At 45.1% G+C, this 16,765-nt stretch overlaps 1 protein-coding gene across 2 annotated transcripts in view; it reads left to right on the forward strand.

The window, feature by feature from the left end:
* Window positions 1-16,765, forward strand: part of FZD3 (frizzled class receptor 3) — a 160,896-nt gene that overhangs the window by 98,882 nt on the left and 45,249 nt on the right. For both annotated transcript variants that reach the window (XM_082251142.1, XM_082251143.1), the window contains exon 4: window positions 3,942-4,959. In XM_082251142.1, coding sequence (XP_082107268.1) covers window positions 3,942-4,959 — 1,018 coding nt within the window. The remainder of the gene's footprint in view (window positions 1-3,941; window positions 4,960-16,765) is intronic.

The following is a 16,765-nucleotide window of genomic DNA, read 5'->3' on the forward strand; positions in this document are numbered from 1 at the left end:
AAGAGAGCGTTTAGGTTGGTATTTTGAGGCTAGGCTAGTGATGTAGCTGGGGGCTAAATTGTGGATGGATTTGTAAAATGTTGTTAGTATTTTGAATTTAATTTGGTGAAGACATGACAGTGGATCTATAGTAAAATAACACCCACCACTCTCTGGGCAACCCCTCTTTGGAAAAACCAAATCCAACCACCTCCTCTATAGGCAGTTTTGTTCTCATTCTGGATGATCACTCAAGCAGACATGCGTTGATGCCATTCATTGTTAATGACACCAAAATGCATAGTTTGGCGCCAGTTTGGTGAAGTGTGTTTTGGGAAAAGGGCCAGGACTTCTTTTTCGCATTAGGACAGCCCATTGAAATGAATGGACTGCCTTACACATGGCGCTCGGGAATGGGCACGCTCAGTCACACTTGTAGGTGTGAGCCTAGCTTAATACTACCTTTTAGACACTCGCCATCAGACATCCGGATCCTGCATAGTTTGGGGACCAAACGATCTCACTAATGATGGAATAAATAAAATAGAGGGGCGCTTAGGTCCATGTCCAATGGCTGATTTTGTAGCAGCCATTACCGGCAATTTTATAGCAGCCATTACCAGCAATTTTATAGCAACCATTACCAGCAATTTTATAGCAGCCATTACCAGCAATTTTATAGCAGCCATTACCAGCAATTTTATAGCAACCATTACCAGCAATTTTATAGTAGCCATTACCAGCAATTTTATATTGCAGCCATTACTGGCAATTTTGTAGCAGCCATTACTGGCAATTTTATAGCAGACATTACCGGCAATTTTGTGGCAGCCTTTACCAGCAATTTTATAGCAGGCATTACTGGCAATTTTGTAGCAGCCATTACCGGCAATTTTGTAGCAGCCATTATTTGTAGCAGCCGTTACCGGCAATGTTGTAGCAGCCATTACCGGCAATATTGTAGCAGCCATTACAGGCAATATTGTAGCAGCCATTACCGGCAATATTGTAGCAGCCATTACTGGCAATTTTGTAGCAGCCATTACTGGCAATTTTGTAGCAGCCATTACTGGCAATTTTATAGCAGACATTACCGGCAATTTTGTGGCAGCCTTTACCAGCAATTTTATAGCAGGCATTACTGGCAATTTTGTAGCAGCCATTACCGGCAATTTTGTAGCAGCCATTATTTGTAGCAGCCGTTACCGGCAATGTTGTAGCAGCCATTACCGGCAATATTGTAGCAGCCATTACCGGCAATTTTGTAGCAGCCATTACTGGCAATTTTGTAGCAGCCATTACTGGCAATTTTGTAGCAGCCATTACTGGAAATTTTGTAGCAGCCATTATTGGTAATTTTGTAGCAGCCATTACCGGCAATTTTGTAACAGCCATAACCGGCAATTTTATAGCAGCCATTACTGCCAATTTTGTAGCAGCCATTACCGGCAATTTTATAGCAGCCATTACAGGCAATTTTGTAGCAGCCATTACTGGCAATTTTGTAGCAGCCATTACTGGCAATTTTAAGCAGCCATTACTGGCACTTTTGAGGCAGCCTTTACCGGCAATTTCATAGCAGCCATTGCCGGCAATTTTGTAGCAGCCATTATTGGTAATTTTGTAGCAGCCATTACCGGCAATTTTATAGCAGCCATTACTGCCAATTTTGTAGCAGCCATTACCGGCAATTTTATAGCAGCCATTACTGCCAATTTTGTAGCAGCCATTACCGGCAATTTTATAGCAGCCATTACCGGCAATTTTATAGCAGCCATTACCGGCAATTTTGTAGCAGCCATTATCGGCAATTTTATAGCAGCCATTGTCGGCAATTTTATAGCAGCCATTGCTTACAATACTTTGTATCTTGTGATATATTTGCAAGAGTTGCTGGCGATTTGACGCTAAGAATCAATTCCTCCTTATGGTCTGAGCTAGAATTGGGTCATGTAGTCTGCTACCAAGAAGAAGAGGAAGATTGTCGTGAACCTATCGCCCATTAGACCTGGCTCTGAAACAGGCATCTAAGAAGGGTTTTTGGTTGCAATGTGGTGTTTTTATGACTGAAATTGGATAGCACCTGTCGTTACACAACCCCCATGGTGAGAAAGGATAACAACGTGTGGAAAAGAGCTTGCCATGTCCATAAATAATGTTTGCTGCCTGTCTCAAGTACGAGAGGTCAGAGAATGGAGCAGATTGTTGGACCATAAAAGCCAAAATCCTCCAGCCCCAGTCTCACAAAACTGTGATTAATCTCAGCACCATGACTGATTGAAGTATGACATACCTGTGTTTTATAGAGGCTGCATATCTTTTTCAGAAAAGTTTGTGAGAAGTCATAAAAAACAAACCCTTGTTTTCTGGGTCACCCCATGCTTAACCACTTAACGACCGGGCCTAGTTCTGACACTTGTTTCAAGTTAAAATCAGTATTTTGCTAGAAAATTACTTGGAACCCCCAAACATTATATATATTTTTTAGCAAAGAATCTGGAGAATAAAATGACGGATGTTGCAATATTTTATGTCTCACGGTATTCGCTTAGCGGTCTTTAAACGCAATGTATTGGGAAAAAATACATTTCACAGCATTTAAAAAAAAACTAAACAGTAAAGTTTGCCCAATTTTTTTCTATAATGTGAAAGATAATGTTACACCAAGTAAATAGATACCCAACATGTCATGCTTCACAATTGTGCATGCTCGTGGAATGACGACAAACATTGGTACTTAAAAATCTCCATAGGCGACACTTTAAAAAATTCTAAAGGTTACCAGTTTAGAGTTAGAGGAGGTCCAGGGCTAAAATTATTGCTCTCACTCTAACAATTGTGGAGATACCTCACATGTGTGGTTTGAACAAGTTTACGTATGTGGGCGCGACTTGCATATCAGTTTGCTTCTGCACTTAAAACATTTTTTTTCTTATTTATTTTACCTTTTATTTTTACACTGTCCCTTTTTTAAAAACATTTTTTGATCACTTTTATTCCTATTACAAGGGATGTAAACATCCCTTGTAATAGTAATAAGCATGACAGGTCCTCTTTAATGTGAGATCTGGGGTCAAAAAGACCTCAGATCTCACATCTTCACTAAAAAGCAAAAAAAAACATTTTTTTCATGATGGAAAAAAAATGGGCCCCTTAAGGCCGTTGGGAGAAAGCGACGTATGACGTCGCTCCGGTCCTCCAAGGCCATAGAGTCGAGTGGGGGCCAGCTTGCCCTCACTCGACTTCCTGGCTAGGAGGGGAAAGGACAGGATCGTTTTCCCGACTACAGATGGCTCTGATAAGCGGGAAAAGGGGGGGGGGGGTGGCACCACTACGGCCACCCATAAAAGTGATCCCGTGGTTTAACATCAAAGTCCCGACATAAAACTGCGGTGGGCGGTACAGAAGTGGTTAAAACCCAACCCAAGCCAAAACTTTTTTTTAAAACAAAAATGTGCTTGTGTACTCTACCCTGTGTTCCTTGAAATAATTTAAAGCCTACTTCCATGTTTCAATAAAAACCCACCACCCACTTCTTTCCTGTAAAAAATACCAGCCCATAGTGCTGGTATTTAATAAATACCCATTACCTGAATATCATCCTTCTAGAGACACTACCCTGATCTCCTTCTGGTTATGAATAAGCAGCATCCTATGGTTGAAGTAGAGTGTTCGCTGATCATGCTGGGTGATGGCTACACCGCCTGCACTCCCGTAAGCCGAAACGGTGGAGCCATGATTTTCTGTGCACCTCAGGTTGAGTGGGGTTGGACGTCATTCAACCTGGAAGTGGGATGGCAGCTATGGGACTTTCAGCACAGGACAGCTCCGGGGAGAAGGTGAGTATTGTTCCCCCAGGTAGTTCCAGGAGTTAAGGAATTAAAATAACTTTTTTTATGTTGAAAGTGAAGTTGTGCTTAAAAATGTCCATATTGGGAGTTAATTTTTTTCTTGTATTTCAGGTTTCCCGATTGTGATGAACCCTACCCTCGAATGGTGGACCTCAGCCTCTCCAGGGAGCCCACAGAGGACACCCCGCTAGCAGTGCAAAGAGACTACGGCTTCTGGTGCCCCAGGGAGCTTAAAATTGACCCTGAGTTGGGTTACTCCTTTTTGAGAGTCCGTGATTGTTCCCCACCCTGTCCACACATGTACTTCCGAAGGGAAGAACTCTCCTTTGCTCGATATTTTATTGGAGTTATTTCTATAGTCTGCCTTTCAGCTACCTTGTTCACCTTTTTGACATTCCTCATTGATGTGACCAGGTTCCGGTACCCAGAAAGACCCATTATATTCTACGCTGTCTGCTACATGATGGTCTCATTGATTTTCTTCATTGGGTTTCTACTGGAAGACCGAGTGGCATGCAATGCTGCCAGCCCCACCCAGTACAAGGCCTCCACTGTAACCCAAGGATCTCACAATAAGGCTTGTACAATGCTCTTCATGGTTCTGTACTTCTTCACCATGGCTGGCAGTGTTTGGTGGGTGATCCTCACCATCACCTGGTTCTTGGCAGCTGTTCCAAAATGGGGGAGCGAAGCCATTGAGAAGAAGGCACTCTTGTTTCACGCCAGTGCGTGGGGCATCCCAGGTACCCTCACGATCATCCTTCTTGCCATGAACAAAATTGAAGGAGACAACATCAGTGGGGTTTGTTTTGTTGGCCTGTATGATGTTCATGCCTTGAGATACTTTGTCCTAGCACCCCTCTGCCTGAACGTTGTGGTTGGTGTGACTCTACTCTTAGCTGGGATTATTTCTTTGAACCGAGTGCGGATAGAAATCCCTCTGGAGAAAGAAAACCAAGATAAGTTGGTGAAATTTATGATCCGCATTGGCGTGTTTAGCATTCTGTACCTTGTGCCCCTCTTGGTGGTTATTGGCTGCTATTTCTACGAGCAGGCTTACCGGGGGGTGTGGGAGACCACGTGGATTCAGGAGCGGTGCAGAGAATATCACATCCCATGCCCTTACCAGGTAAGGCTTCTTCCATTGTTAAGATACTATGGATTAATATTTCAACTTAAATTAACGTCACAGTTATCTGAAAAGTTTATTTTGCTTAAAGCTGAACTCCAATGCTGGGGTTATTTGGTGACCATTGGCACCAATGCTGGGGGTTTTTATGGTGACCACTGGCACCAATGCTGGTGTTTATTATCGTTGCCACTGGCACCAATTCTGGGATTATTATTGTGACAATTGGCATCAATGCTGGGGGTTATTATTGTGACCATTGACATTGTGCTTGGGGTTATTATCATGAATTCTGGCACCAATGCTGGGGGTTTTTCTCTTCAGTGAGTGTGAAAAAAAAAATGCAGCAGGACCACAATTTTGGGGTACGTTACAGACCCTAAACTTTAAATAGGCTGCTAAACTCGATTCAGTGTACTTCAATGCACAAAAACAAGCTGCTAATATGCAGCCCTCTGGAAGTGCCAGGGTCAGCACTTGAAGCCCTTTATAATTTTCAAGTTGTTCACCACTGGGTTTATTATAATTGTAGTAATGTTGTTTAATGTTCTCTTTTATTAAAATAAAAATATAAATTAATATACTGATGTTTCAACGCTAATGCGTTGTTTAGAAATGGCAGGGCATACACTTAAAGTACCCTTTAATGTTTGAACATTATTGTCATTTTATTACATCACAGATACTTTTGCAGTATAATAAAGTGCGCATTTAGATTCCTTAGATTAATGTCTATGCCCTAACGTAGCTTTTTAAGACTAAATATTCAATAAGGTGTTCTTTTGCATTCCAGTAATGTTTGCAGCATGTATTGTAGATGAGGTTCAGCAGCATGCGATACTGTAAATGACCTTTTAATAGATTTGGCACGCTCCCCGCACGGAGCACAGTAAGAAAGGAGGAATTGTTTCCCGGGACCCATCTCAACTGCTCGTTCTGCTTTTAAGTCACTCAGCACTGGGCTCTGTAAATAACTCTTAAAGGAAGTACGGCCATTGCAGAACATTAAAGGACTAATATTGTATTTCGTCCAACAATGACAGGAACCTTTAAAGTTCACCCCTGTCAAAAGACTAAAAATTTGTGCATCTAATCTAGCTCCAAGGTACACCTGTGGTTGCCATTTTCATTTCTAAAAAATGACTCTTTTTACTCCTGGCTGCCCTGCGCCTATCAGGCTGTTTTTATAGGGGAGGCCAGGTCTGTGTTATGGTGGCTCAAAGAGGAGAACAGGAGACCAGGTCTGCATCAAGGTGGCCCATAGTGGATGACAGGAGGCTGGGTATGCATCAAGGTGACTTGGACAGGATGGTAGGATGCCAACTGTCAAGGTGGCTTATAGAGGACAGGAGGCCAGGTCTGTGTCAAGGTGGCTCATAGAGGAGGACAGGAGGCCAGGCCTGTGTCAAGGTGGCTCATAGAGGAGGACAGGAGGTCAGGTCTGTGCCAAGGTGGCTCATAGAGGAGGACCGGAGGCTTGGTCAGCATCAAGGTGACTTTTAGAGGAGGGTAGGATGCCAAATTTCAAGGTGGCTTATAGAAGAAGACAACAGGCCAAGACTGTGCCAAGATGGCTCATAGAGGACGACAGGAGGCTGGTTCTGCATCAAGGTGACTTAAAGAGCAGGGTAGGATACCAGGTGTCAGGGTGGTTTATAGAGGAAGATGAGAGGCAAGGTCTGTGCCAGTGTGGCTCATAGAGGAGGCCAGGAGGTTGGGTCTGCATCAAGATGACTAATAGAGCAGGGTAGGATGCCAGGTGTCAAGGTGGCTCATAGAGGAAGACAGGAGGCCAGGTCTCTGTCAAGGTGACTCATAGAGGAGGACTAGAGGCTAGGTCTCTGTTAAGGTGGCTCATAGAGGACAGGTCTGTGTCAAGGTGGCTCATAGAGAAGGATAGGAGGCTGGGTCGGTGTCAAGGTGACTTTATAGAGAAGGACAGGAGACCAGGTCTGTGTTAAGGTGGCTGAAAGCAGCTATGATTTACCACCAGCAATGCCCATGCTGGCTAAGGGTCCCTGCAACCATCCTCCTGCAACAAGAATGAAATAGTGCATGTCATGCACACACCTGTAACAAGAAAAAACTCCTCCATCTTAGCTCACTCGCATTCTCCTGACCTGAGGCCCTCCTCCAGAAACAAGAATGTCCACACTTTTATCTCTTTAACGATTTTACTGTGACCGAGCAGGATGTATAGTTCTTTACATCACAACCTTCATCTCCACTCTTCCAGACCCATCATAAAACGCTGCACAGTGCATGTCCAACACAACCATAGGATAACTTCCACAGTCCTCACTGCAGGTCTCCCATAGGTTGGTTCTCCAAATAAGTTTGTTACGGGCCAACCCCAAAGGATTCCCTTCCTAAAGCTACAGGCCTACATATCAGTATACCAGGGGTAGCCTCTTCCATCACCCTCTGCCCTAAGCTCTTCTGGCTCTACCTCATTTATGAAACCCAGGGGAGGGACCTCACTATAAGGGGCACTAACTCCTGCTTACAGGGTTCATATAGGAGGCCAGGTCTGCATCAAGGTGGCTTATAGAGGAGAATAAGATGCTGAGTCTATGATGCTGAGCTATGTGTCAAGGTGACTCATAGCGGAGGATGGAAGACCAGGTCTGTGTTAGGCTGGCTCATAAAGGAAGACTAGGGAATGAGGTCTGTGTCAAGTAGGCACATAAGGAGGATTGAGTAGGGGCCGGGGTCTTTGTCAGACTGATTTGTAGTATAAGGGTGCGGTCTGTAGTAGGACACCAGTTAGGCTCCTTTCACACGGTCCGCATTCCGTTGTCCAATTTTTAGTTAGATGTGATAGGTTTAATGTTGAAAAATTTGGGGGCACTTGGGGGCCAGAAACCAGAAAGCAAGCTACTCACTAGGGGGGAAACCTCTGGGTGAGTCTAGAATGGAAAAAGACTTGGGGGTACTGGTAGACAACAGGCTTGGCAGTGGCATGCAATGCCAAGCCGCTGCAAGCAAAGCCAACAGAATACTGGGATGTATAAAAAAGGGGATTCACTCCAGAAATAAAGAGATTATTCTCCCACTCTACAAGACTCTGGTCCGGCCACATCTGGAGTATGCTGTCCAGTTCTGGGCACCGGTCCTCAGGAAGGATGTGCTGGAATTGGAAAGAGTCCAGAGAAGGGCAACAAAAATAGGGGAATGGAGGACATCAGCTATGAGGAAAGACTACAAGCACTGAACTTGTTCTCTCTGGAGAAGAGACGATTGAGAGGGGATATGATATCAATGTACAAATACTGTACTGGCGACCCTAGCATAAGGAACAAACTATTCAGAGAAAGGAGATACAATAAGACACGTGGCCACTCACTAAAAACTAGAGGAAAGGCGGTTTAACCTTAAAATGCGTAAGGGGTTCTTCACTGTAAGAGCGGTAAGGATGTGGAATTCTCTTCCACAAGCAGTCGTATCAGCAGGGAGCATTGATAGTTTCAAAAAACTATTAGATGGGCACCTTAGAGACCACAACATACAGGGGTATACAATGTACGGTTAAAAGCTAACACACACACACATCATAGGTTGAACTGGATGGACTGATGTCTTTTTTTCAACCTCACTAACTATGTAACTATGTAATTTGTACCAAACACAAGCCAGAGCGCCTATTTTGCCTATCTTTGCCTTAGCAGTAGATTGTCTTCTACATCTACAACATGACCGGTGTACTTTAAGGGAACTGGAGCTGCCTAAGACATCTCTGGGTCACACAATAAATAGAGCTAATTGAAAAAGAGGCCAGTGGAGATACATAATGGTTCCTAGCTTTCGTACACACCTGAAGTGAAGCCAATGGAGGCTCTTTGATGTCTAGGAACAATGGTGGCACAATGACTTCTGTCTCGGTTTATAGATTAAAAGAAACTAGAATGCTCAAGAGGTGGCCCCAGGCCCTTAAAGCAGGCACCTCTGACTGCTCGCTTGCCAACTGTTTTAGAGTTCAAATTGCCCAAGGATCTCAAGAAACCAATGTGCCATGGCAGACGGGCCCTATTGAAGTGCCAGGGGGGTTGCTAGTGAGAGTTTGTTTTTGAAGATTTGCATTCAAATATAATAAAAATCCAATTCCAAAATACACTATAGAATGAAAAGAGGTTTTTTTTTTTTAAAGGGGCCCATATATTTATATTCCCTTACAATAGATATGTATGTGGAGAAGTTTATATATTTCCTAAAAGAAGAGCTTTTCTGTGTGTTCATGTCCCCAGAGGAGGAGCAGGTGCAAACTGTCCCATGTAATTATGTTTTGGACATCATGAACCCACAAAACATGAGGGGTATGACCATGTGGTCATGAATAGCGAATAGAAGTGTAATAATTATTATTTGTTGCGGTCTGATGATAATGACATTCAACCTCTGATGGGACTTTCCTTCATAACATCATTTGTCTTCTTTGTTCCTTGCCCACAACACACTGTCACATAGGGGCACATAAACACAAGGTGCTCCTATGTTCTGTTTCTGGGGATGATAATTCTCATCCTGGCCCCTGATTTGTGTTTGGTTTTTAAGTTGACTGAAAACCCTAGAGCAGGGGTACTCAAATGTAAACTTGAAAGGTCCACTTACAAATTTTCCATTCAGTCCGAGGTCCGGAAAAGTGACCGTCAAATTCCAAATACAGAACGCCAACAACAAAAAAAGGCATTCCCCAAAACTTGCCCCCATCCAATGCAGAGCGATCAGCGTGCGTGCCCCCATTAATGCAGAGCGACCAGGTGCGTGCCCCCATTAATGCAGATTGACCAGTGTGCGTGCCCCCATTAATGCAGAGCGACCAGTGTGCGTGCCCCCATTAATGCAGAGCGACCAGTGTGCGTGCCCCTATTAATGCAGAGCGACCAGCGTGCGTGCCCCCATTAATGCTGAGCGACCATGTGCGTGCCCCCATTAATGCAGATTGACCAGTGTGCGTGCCCCCATTAATGCAGATTGACCAGTGTGCGTACCCCCATAAATCTGGACCGCCGAAGCGGTCTGCTTCCTTCTGTCATCAGCGGGGGGGTTAGAATTGAGAGGATCGGAGTGGCTGTGTCTTACACTTGCAGCGCTGCATGATTACAATAAACCGAATTCTTACCCGGCGGAGAGGATGTCCTACAAAGTCCCGCCTCCTGGACACCGGCTCCTATGATAGACGTCACCAGTGTTCTGTCTATCATAGGTAAGAGCCGGCCCAGGAGGCGGGACTTTGTAGGACATCCTCTCCGCTGGGTAAGAAGTACTCAGCTTTTTGTAATCATGCAGCGCTGCAAGTGTAAGACACAGCCACTCCGATCCTCCCAATCCTCTCAATTCTGCCCCCCCGCTGATGACAGAAGGAAGCAGACCGCTTTGGCGGTCCAGATTTAAGTCCGTGTGGGTCCGGAGGCGGCCCGGAGTCCGCCTATTGAGGACCCCGGCCCTAGAGCAAAGGTTATTTTCCCTACACAATACATAAAAGCATACTCATGTGGGCCTCTCCAAAATACTCTATATGGCCAAAAGCAAGGCTTTTTTTCTCAGAAAATAGGTGCAGGAACTCCCTTTTTCGGACTTTCCCCTTGTCTCCGTCCCTACCTACCTCCGTGAACCGTTCCTTGGTTCCACCCACTATCCACCTCCCAGTATCATCTTTTTTAGAAAATACAGAACCAAGTAACATTTTTGGTACTAAGCAATTTGTATGGATTTTTTTTATTGATAACAAAAAAGCAGTAAAATAGACCCCCCAGCAGCAATAGATCCAGCCAGCGACAATGGGTCCCCGGCAGCAACAACAGATCTCCCAGCAGACAGCATAAATAGACCCTCCAGCAGCCAGCTACAATAGACTGCTCCATAAAGAGTAGATCCCTCCCATCAATAACTGACCCCTCAGCAACCTAAGAACCACCTCATTAACAATAGACCCCCCCCCCCTGCAAAATGAGATCTCTTCCAGAGACAATATTTCTCCCAGCAGCCACACTAGACCTCCCCAGCAGCAATAAGACCCCATTCACACTAGCGCGACTTGTCAGGCGACTTGGTCGCCTGACAAGTCGCGGTGGGTCGCCTGCCATTGATTAGCACAGGACCCGTTCTAATAGGAGCGACACAAGTCGCTCCGACTTAGAAAAAGGGTCCTGTACTACTTTGGGGCGACCTGGAGGCGACTTGCATTGACTTCAATGATATGAAGTCCATGCATGTCGCGCCGAGGTCGCGGTGCACGCTGTGCACCGCAACTTCACAGGTCGCCCCAGTAAGTCGCGTCGCTCCTGTCTGAACGGGGTCTAAACCCTCCTGCAGGAATAGATCCTCACCAGCAACAATAGATCCCTCAGCAGCCAGCATCAATAGACAATGTTGCATTCCTTGCAGTTACATACATTCAGCGCTGGAGGTGCCGGAACTGCGTTCCCCTGCATTCCCGCTGAAAAAAAGCCCTGGCCAAAAGTATAGGACCTCCTGCCAAATGATTTGAGTTCAGGTGTTTATAGTGAAGGGTACTGGTAATGCTACACCATACAAAAACATTTTGGATGATTGTGCTGTTCCAGCCCTTGAGAAAGGCCCTTTTCTCTTCCAGCATGACTGTGCCCCTGTTTACGAAGCCAGCCCCATGGGTTTAGGACAGCCTTTCTCAACCTTGTTTACCCCAAAGGAACCCTTGCAACAGTTTTCAGGTCTCAAGGAACCCCTGCCAAGATTAATCCATCGGTGGTCCTTGGAAAAATGTCCCTTACATTGGTGGTGGTAGGTGGGAAGAACGCCACCCTTACAGAGGTGGCCAGAATACCACCCTTAGGGCTCATCTTCACTTGCTTCAAAATGTGGCATCGGAGCACTTTTTAAAGAGCTCTGAATGCCAATCAAAGCACCTCATACTAAACAAAATGGTTACCTTACAGTCCTGCTCACACTGCTGTGTTTTCTCTGCTTCAAACATTATACCCATATCACTTTCTTGGTGCTTCAAAGCGTCTCCAAAGCCTCCATATTATTTATTAAAGTATTCCTGTTAAAATCTATTTCATTCTTTGAACAACGCGATCACATAAAATTTCTTTTACATATTTTAACAACATGTGGACACAGAAATATGTCTATTACATATGTCCAGCACTGTGCCAATGGATGCCCAATGGTGTGGATGTGCAGGGGTGTTGTGGACCCCCCCCCCCCCCCCCCGGTGCACAGTGTGGGAGCAATATAGCAGGAGGTGAGCAAGGACCTGAGAGAAAGGAAGATCATCAAACCAGAGGTTCTGCAGAGCTGGGGGTTACTGCTGAGCGGGGGATTAGCAGAGCTGGGGAATACTACTGAGAGGGGGATCAGCAGAGCTAGGAGTTATTACTGAGCAGCAGTTATTTAGAGCTAGGGGTTACTATTGAGTTGGGCATCAGCAGAGCTGGGAGTAGTACTGGGCCCCTTTAAAACATATAGAAAATCAACACACACAGGGCATTTGCCAAGCTTCAAAAAAGCATCACTGAAGCATCAAAAAAGCATGTTGAAGCGGTAGGCACTTTAATGTGTTATGAAGTCGAAGCAAGTGTAAATGAGCCCATAGAGTAATGCCACTGGATTTGCCAAGTGGTGTTGGACTTAGAACTATGCAGACACCATCACATGGGAGATCAGTAAGCCATAGCCCAAGGAACCCAAGCCACCTCGGGAGGAACCCTAAGGTTCCAAGGAAACCTGGTTGAGAATGACTGGTTTAGGAGTTTGGTGTTGAGAAAGTGGAATGCACAGAGCCCTGACCTCAATTGAACTAAACACCTTCAGGATAAATTGGAATGGCAATTTTGAGCAAGGTCATCTCATCCAACATCAGTACCTGGCCTCACAAATGGTGTTTTGGTGAAATGGTCATAACCTCTCACAGACACTCCTAAATTTTGAGTGAAGCCTTCCAAGAAGAGTAGAAGCTGTTGTATCCACAAAGAGGGGAGCAACTTCATAATAATGGCCAGGGTTTCGGAACCGGATTTTCGACAAATTTCTATAGATGTGAGGGTCAGGTATCCACTACCTTTTGGTCCTTGAGGGAAGCCTTCCCAGAAGAGTAGAAGCTCTTCATCCACAAAGAGGGGAATAACTCCATATTACTAGCCATGGTTTTGGAATGGGATTTTCAACAGGTTTAGGTGTGATGGTCAGGTGTCCACCACCTTTTGATCATTGAGGGAAGCCTTCCCAGAAGAGTAGAAGCTGTTCTGTCCACAAAGAGGGGAGTAACTCCATATTACTAGCCATGATTTTGGAATGGGATTTCCACCACCTTTTGGCAATTGAGGGAAGCCTTCCGAGAAGAATAGAAGCTGCTCTATCCACAAAGAGGGGAGCAACTCCATAATAATGGCCATGGTTTTGGAACGGGATTTTCGACAAATTTCTATAGATGTGAGGGTCAGGTGTCCACCACCTTTTGGCAATTGAGGGAAGCCTTCCGAGAAGAGTAGAAGCTGTTGTATCCACAAAGAGGGGAGCAACTTCATAATAATGGCCAGGGTTTTGGAACGGGATTTTCGACAAATTTCTATAGATGTGAGGGTCAGGTATCCACTACCTTTTGGTCATTGAGGGAAGCCTTCCCAGAACAGTAGAAGCTCTTCCATCCACAAAGAGGGGAGTAACTCCATATTACTAGCCATGGTTTTGGAATGGGATTTTCAACAGGTTTAGGTGTGATGGTCAGGTGTCCACCACCTTTTGGCAATTGAGGGAAGCCTTCCGAGAGGAATAGAAGCTGCTCTATCCACAAAGAGGGGAGCAACTCCATAATAATGGCAAAGGTTTTGGAATGGGATTTTCAACAAGTTCATATAGGTGTGAGGGTCAGATATCCACCACCTTTGGCCGCAAAGTGCATACAAAAATGGTTAAAAAAAAAACGATTTTTATTGTAATGTAATATCTTCAAATCCTATAAATATAAATATTGTTGCATACTTATGGTATTAATACAATCTTGAATATTATGGAAGAGCATCCATAAGCCAGTCTGACTGGGACAAATGAGATAAAAATACTACACCACTATTTTGATGTGTTGATGGGCTTTTGTTTGCTTCAAGTGGGTTTTGCATAGACACGAGTCTATAAGAACGCAAAACCCCTTTAACCACTTCAATACAGGGCACTTCCTGTCCAGGCCAGTTTTCAGCTTTTAGCGCTGTAGCATTTTGAATGACAATTGCGCAGCCATGCAACACTGTACCTAAACCAAATTTATGTAATTTTCCCCCACAAATAGAGCAAGGTTTTTTTTTTTTTTTTTTGCTAAACAAATAAAAAATGACCAAAAAGTTTGAAAAAAAAAAAAAAAGTTTTTTGTTTGTTATACAATTTTATAAATAGATACGTTTTTTCCTGCACTGATGAGCACTGATGAGGAGGCACTGATGGGGTGGCACTGATGGGATGGCATGAATATGCGGCACTGATAGCCAGCACTGATGGGCACTGATATGTGGCACTGATATGCAGCATTGGTGGGCACTGATAGGCGGCATTGTTGGGCATTGATAGGTGGCACTGATGGGCACTGATAGGCGGCACTCATGGGCACTGATGGGCACTAATTGGCGGGCACTGGTGTGCAATAATGTGCACTGGTGGGGGGCACTGATAGATAGCACTGGTGGGCATCACTGATGGGGAGGGCACTGGTGGGCAGCACTGATGGGGGGGGCACTGGCGGGCTCCCAGAGTCCTGATTGCCATCCCTGGTGGCCATGGTGGGCATCCCTGGGGTCATGGGTGGGAATCCCTGGTGGATCTAGTGGCACCCGCCCCTAATGATCTGCACTGGTAATCAATAATCTGATTACCAGTGCAGACCCCCCTGTCAGGAGAGCCGCAGATCGGTTCTTCTATACTCGTGCCTGTCAGGCACGAACTAAGGAAAGCCGATCAACGGCTCTTCCTGTGTACTATGTGACCAGCTGTGATTGGACACAGCTGGTCACATAGTAAAGAGCCTACGTCAGTAGGCTCTTTACCGAGATTGGAGATGCGGTGTGCCAGAGTGACACGCCGCAGCACCGATCGCCGCTCTGCGCGCCCCCGGAGGGGTGCGCAGAGTGCATTATCCTGCCGCCTTCATATGACGTCCGGTCAGGATAATGCAACCACTTTCCCGCCATCAATCGCCTATAGGGCGGGTGGGAAGTGGTTAAAACAGGTAAACTGTAGGTCAGAAGAAGATCAAATGGGCCTGTTAAAGAATCCTGGATGATCTCAGAAGCATGTCAAACTCATAAAACACTAGGCCAAAGCCCATTGACACAGGCCCTATTACACCTCACCGACACAGCAGGGGCTGCCCTACAGCAGTGAAGACTTCGCTATAAATTGTATACACTCCTAATATAAATACTCTCCAGTGGTGTGTCACACTAATCACGGGTTATCATAACTCAAGTTCCTCCAACGTAAACACATTTCTACAGATACAAAGGCTAATCTCAGCTTTGACCGCTTCCGGGGAAATGACCTTCACCACAGGGCCGATAAGAGTTCCTTCACAAGTGTGTCACAAACTCAAAGTAAACCTATGCTAACGCACTTTGAACATTTACACTAACCACATAACTGCTGGGGGTTTTCCGAAATATACAGTCCTTTCTGTGATTAAAAAAAAACACTTTGAGAATTATGAATGAAGTGTTTTGGAGATTGGATAGAACCTTTTGTCAGATTAGTATTTGTTCCTCTTGGGGAGATTTTCCTTCACTTCCTGTTGCGACAGGAAGTTGGGAGCCCTCTCTAGTGGAAGCATGGACACAAACAAAGCACTTTTCTGTACATTTGGGAAGGGTTAGAGCCCTTCTAGGTATTTAGACTTTATGGTGTTGATATATTAAAGGCAAATAGACTGTTTACTATGGGAATGTTGCAGTGGTTTTCCCCAAGGCGGGGGGGGGGGTCCCTCCTAGAAGAACACAGTGGTTATTGCTAAATCCAACATGCTGGTTGTACCCAAGTCCATTAATAGATCCACCTGGGTACAATCGATCGCACCATAAATGGTTAGAATCTTGGCTGGTCCCTGCTGAACCTGCCTAGATTCAGACCATCTATGACTGCCTTACGTTCTGGGGAGAATTCCCTTGCAAAGTCCCTCCTAGGAGAACACAGTGATTGTTAAATCCAACATGCTGGTTGTACCCAAGTCCATCAATAGATCCACCTGGGTACAATCGATCGCACCATAAATGGTTAGAATCTTGGCTGGTCCCTGCTGAACCTGCCTAGATTCAGACCATCTATGACCGGCTTACGTTCTGGGGAAAATTCCCTTGCAAAGTCCCTCCTAGGAGAACACAGTGATTGTTAAATCCAACATGCTGGTTGTACCCAAGTCCATCAATAGATCCACCTAGGTACAATCGATCGCACCATAAATGGTTAGAATCTTGGCTGGTCCCTGTTGAACCTGCCTAGATTCAGACCATCTATGACCGACTTACGTTCAGTAATGATTAAGCACACATTGTAGTGTGTGAAACGCGTCTACCCTGCCACTATTTGTCACATTGGGATGTCCAGTCAATAAACCTGGATTTTAACCTCATCTGGAGTGCAGCCGTTCCTTTTTCTTTATTGATTATCCACGGAGGCGAGCCGGGGCGTGCAACGGTGTGTGTCATCAGGCTTTCATACCACCTTGAGCAGTGAGTTTCTTTTCTTAGGAGAACACAGTGATTGTTAAATCCAACATGCTGGTTGTACCCAAGTCCATCAATAGATCCACCTGGGTACAATCGATCGCACCATAAATGGTTAGAATCTT

The sequence above is a fragment of the Pelophylax lessonae genome (genome assembly GCF_965119305.1).
Source record: "Pelophylax lessonae genome assembly, chromosome: 3".
Classification (NCBI taxonomy): domain Eukaryota; kingdom Metazoa; phylum Chordata; class Amphibia; order Anura; family Ranidae; genus Pelophylax; species Pelophylax lessonae.